The sequence below is a fragment of the Otolemur garnettii genome, unplaced genomic scaffold (assembly GCF_000181295.1).
Source record: "Otolemur garnettii isolate 467f Iridium unplaced genomic scaffold, OtoGar3 scaffold00087, whole genome shotgun sequence".
In the NCBI taxonomy this organism is placed as follows: Eukaryota; Metazoa; Chordata; class Mammalia; order Primates; family Galagidae; genus Otolemur; species Otolemur garnettii.
This window is the reverse complement of record NW_003852482.1, coordinates 5,190,082-5,193,975: the sequence shown is the minus strand read 5'-3', so window position 1 is coordinate 5,193,975 and position 3,894 is coordinate 5,190,082. Positions and strand designations below refer to the sequence as shown.

General features: G+C 42.8%; 1 protein-coding gene across 6 annotated transcripts in view; it reads right to left on the bottom strand.

The window, feature by feature from the left end:
• The window catches only part of SETX (senataxin), a 103,906-nt gene that overhangs the window by 82,107 nt on the left and 17,905 nt on the right, over nucleotides 1-3,894 (bottom strand). For all 6 annotated transcript variants that reach the window (XM_023516126.1, XM_023516129.1, XM_023516130.1 and 3 more), the window contains exon 4: nucleotides 2,025-2,235. In XM_023516126.1, the coding sequence (XP_023371894.1) occupies nucleotides 2,025-2,235 (211 nt within the window). The remainder of the gene's footprint in view (nucleotides 1-2,024; nucleotides 2,236-3,894) is intronic.

Genomic DNA, 3,894 nt, shown 5'->3' with positions numbered 1-3,894 from the left:
GAGTTGGAGGTTGCTGTGAGCTGTGATGCCACAGCACTCTACCCAGGGGGACAGCTTGAGGCTGTGTCTCAAAAAACAAACAAACAAAAAAAAGCTCTCTGAATGGGCCGCTACATAATTAGGATTATTATGTGAGGACTTTTTTGCTTATCTATAGTGGCAGACATGACAAAAATTATACACAGGTCTTTTTTTTGCTCATCAGCTTTCATTAGTGTTTGTGTATCTAATGGGTGGCCCAAGATAATAATAATCTTCCAATATGGCCCAGAGAAGCCAAAAAATCAAACACTTCTGATTTAGTAAGAATTACTTTATCTTTATTTACTTTTCAATTTACTAAAAATACAGAGGATAGAGAAGTTAAATAACATCATAAGAAGGAAATCAGAAAAATCTGTAAAGTGCATTATTCTATAGGGCAACTCTACACAGGTCTCAACAAGTCAAATTCATGACAAGAAAAAACATCATGTGATTTCGTGTGTAAGAATACAGCTGTCCCTTCAAATACATGGGGGACTGATTCCAGGACAACTCCTATATACTAAAATCCACACATATTCAAGTCCTGCAGTTAACTTGCATATACAAAAAGTTGGCTCTCCATATTTGCGGGTTTTATGTCCCACAAATCCTGTATTTTTGATCCAAATTTGGTCAAAAAAAGACCCCAATATAATTGAACTTGAATAGTTTAAATCTGTATTCTTCAAGGATCAACTAGAGATGAAAGAACTATGAACCAAATACAATACGTGGCCCCCAACTGAACTCTAAACAAATTAGCCAAAAATACATTTTGCAACTACTAGAAAAATCTGAATATGGACTGAAGCTTAGATACCTTACAGGTATTAGATTTGATAAGACTAAGAAAATACTTTTAAGAGAACCATATTAAGACATGCAAATATAGGGTGGCGCCTGTGGTTCAGTGGGTAGGGTGCTGGCCCCATATACCCAGGGTGGCAGATTCAAACCTGGGCCTGGCCAAGTAAAAGAAAAAAAAAAAAAAAAAACAGCAGTGGAAACTGCAACAAAAAATGGCTGGGCATTTGATGGGTGCCTGTAGTCCCAGCTACTCAGGAGGCTGAGGCAAGAGAATGGCTTAAGCCCACGAGCTGGTGGTTGCTGTGAGCTGTGATGCCACAGCACTCTACTAAAGGTAACAGAGTGAGACTATTGTCTCAAAAAAAAAAAAAGAAATGCAAATATAAACAACCAAAAATCTGCCACGCTGTAGTGACTAGTGAAAATTACTGCGGACTGGGGTTCTTTTATACACCCTCCTCCCTCAAGGGACCAGGTCTGGAAACATTTTTGGCTGTCACAAAGGAGGTGGGGAAAAAGGAGGTGGGGAAAGACTGGTGGAGTGGTGCTAATGGCATCGAGTGGATAGAGGCCAGAGATACTGCTAAACATCCTACAATGGACAGCACAGGCCCCCACAACAATTATCAATCCAAAAAGTCAACAGTAGAAAGGCTAAGAATCCTGCTATAAATATATTACAAGAATGTTAACAACTATAGAATCTATATGGTTGTACATATGGTTTTCTTTTCTTTTTTTTTGAGACAGAGCCTCAAGCTGTCCCCCTGGGTAGAGTGCCCTGGCATCACAGCTCACAGCAACCTCCAACTCCTGGGCTCAAGCGAGTCTCTTGCCTCAGCCTCCCAAGTAGCTGGGACCACAGGCACACGCCACAACGCCCGGCTATTTTTTGGTTGCAGCTATCATTGTTGTCTGGCGGGCCCGGCTGGATTCAAACCCGCCACCTTGGGTGTACATGGCTGGCGCCTTAGCCACTTGAGCCACAGGCACCGAGCCCAGGGTCTTGCTCTTGATCAGGCTAGTCTCAAACCCAAAAGCTCAGGCAATTCACCCATCTTGGCTTCCCAGAACGCTAGATTTAGAGGCATGAGCCACTGAACCTGGCCTAAGTATCTTAATAATATGTTTAGCACTCAAATTTAAAATAATAAAATTGATATAACTTGAGGAATACCCCAGATACTCACTAACACGTTCATGTAGAAGCAGGTATGGATATTTGAGTATTTCAAGAAGAGGAACTCGAAGCTTATTTTCAAAGTCTTGGCCAGTAAAGTCAAACAACTGTGCCTCTCCATTATTGTCTACTATATATAATTCATCATCATCGCCAATTTCTGCCTTCATGGATTTTTCAAAGTGATTTACCAGACGTGAGGTTTCCAATTCCCATAAAACCTAAAGGAAAAGAAAAATGGGCAGTGTGCTTTACATCTTATCAACATAATATTCTGCATGCAATAATTATTCTAGAAAGTCTTTTTTTTTTGAGATAGAATCTCACTATGTTGCCCTTGGTAGAGTGCTTTACATCTTATCAACATAATATTCTGGATGCAATAATTATTCTAAAAAGTCTTTTTTTTTTTTTTTTTTTTGAGACAGAGTCTCATATGTTGCCCTTGGTAGAGTACCGTGGTCATAGCTCACAGCAACCTCTAACTCTTGGGTTTAAGCGATTCTTTTGCCTCAGCCTCCCATGTAGCTGGGATGACAAGCGCCCACCACAACGCCCAGCTATTTTTTTGTTGTAGTTGTCACTGTTGTTTGGCAGGCCCAGGCTGGGTTTGAACCTGCCAGCTCTAATGTATGACTAGCATCCTGGCCACTAAGCTATAGGCGCTGAGCCTAGAAAGCCTTTTTCTAAGTATAAAAATTCAGAATTCAAAGTGGAGTATCTTGCCATGTATAATGCATACTTTTTGCCCAAATTCTTTTGGGGAAAAATAAGAATGTGATTATACATAGGTATTATAGCACAGAAGCAAAGAATCCTGGTAGGCCTTTTGGAGCTGCAGTGTCCTCCCACCTGAGTATGCTGAGCACAATGGGTTCCAGGATACAAGATCCAGTGGGAACAGCCTCTGCTACAATCCAGGGAGGGGGCAGGACCTGGGCTGGCAAAATGGGCCACAGCTCTGTGGGGAGAGAGCTGAGGCCTAAGGCCGAAGGCCCAGCCATGTGGATGGGATCGAGAGCCCTGCACAGGCCCTAGGGACCCACTTGGGTACCTGTGCGTCAAGCAACCTCAGAAGCTCCTGCCCTACTAGCCATGTGTGGCCACACTGGCCAGGGCCTCCAATACGGCAGGCAGGGAAGGGTTCCCAGAAGAGAGGAAAGTGGCAGCCTACACAGCATGGGAGGCTGCTGGAGGGCAGTGTGATCTACATAATTACCATGGGAGCCCTCTCCAGATGTGTCTCTCCTGGCAAGAGAGACACTTTCTCAAAGGGTGTCATCCTGAAAGTTTGGGCCAAAAATTCAAGTGCTTACTACACATTGGAACACATTTTCCATGGCAAAATATGGTACTATACACCACATATTAGATCTATTTAAAGAAAAACTAACCATGGCCACCTTTATGAAATATGAGTTTGAGTATACAGACTATGAGATGTTTAAACTCTTCTACTGCAGAGTTTTGCTATACATATCAATCAGTATTCAAAAGTAGAGAAGCTAGACCTTTCTATCAAAGGCATGAGCTAGGCTTTCTATGACTTCTCTTCTATGTTCTAGCCATAGGTCTTACTTTAGGAAAAGCAGCTTCAGCATAAAGCCACTAGATAGCTTCATAATTAGAAAACTTTGGGTGGCACCCACAGCTCAGCTGGCAGAGTGCTGGCTACATATACCAAGGCTGGTGGGTTCGAACCTGGCCGAGGCCAGCTAAACAACAATGATAACTCCAGCAACAACAAAATGGCCGAGCGTTGTGGTGGGCACCTATAGTCCCAGCTACCTCGGAAGCTGAGGCAAGAGAATCACTTAAGCCCAAGAGTTTAGAGGTTGCTGTGAGCAATGACACGGGGTGACAACTTTAGACTCTGTCTC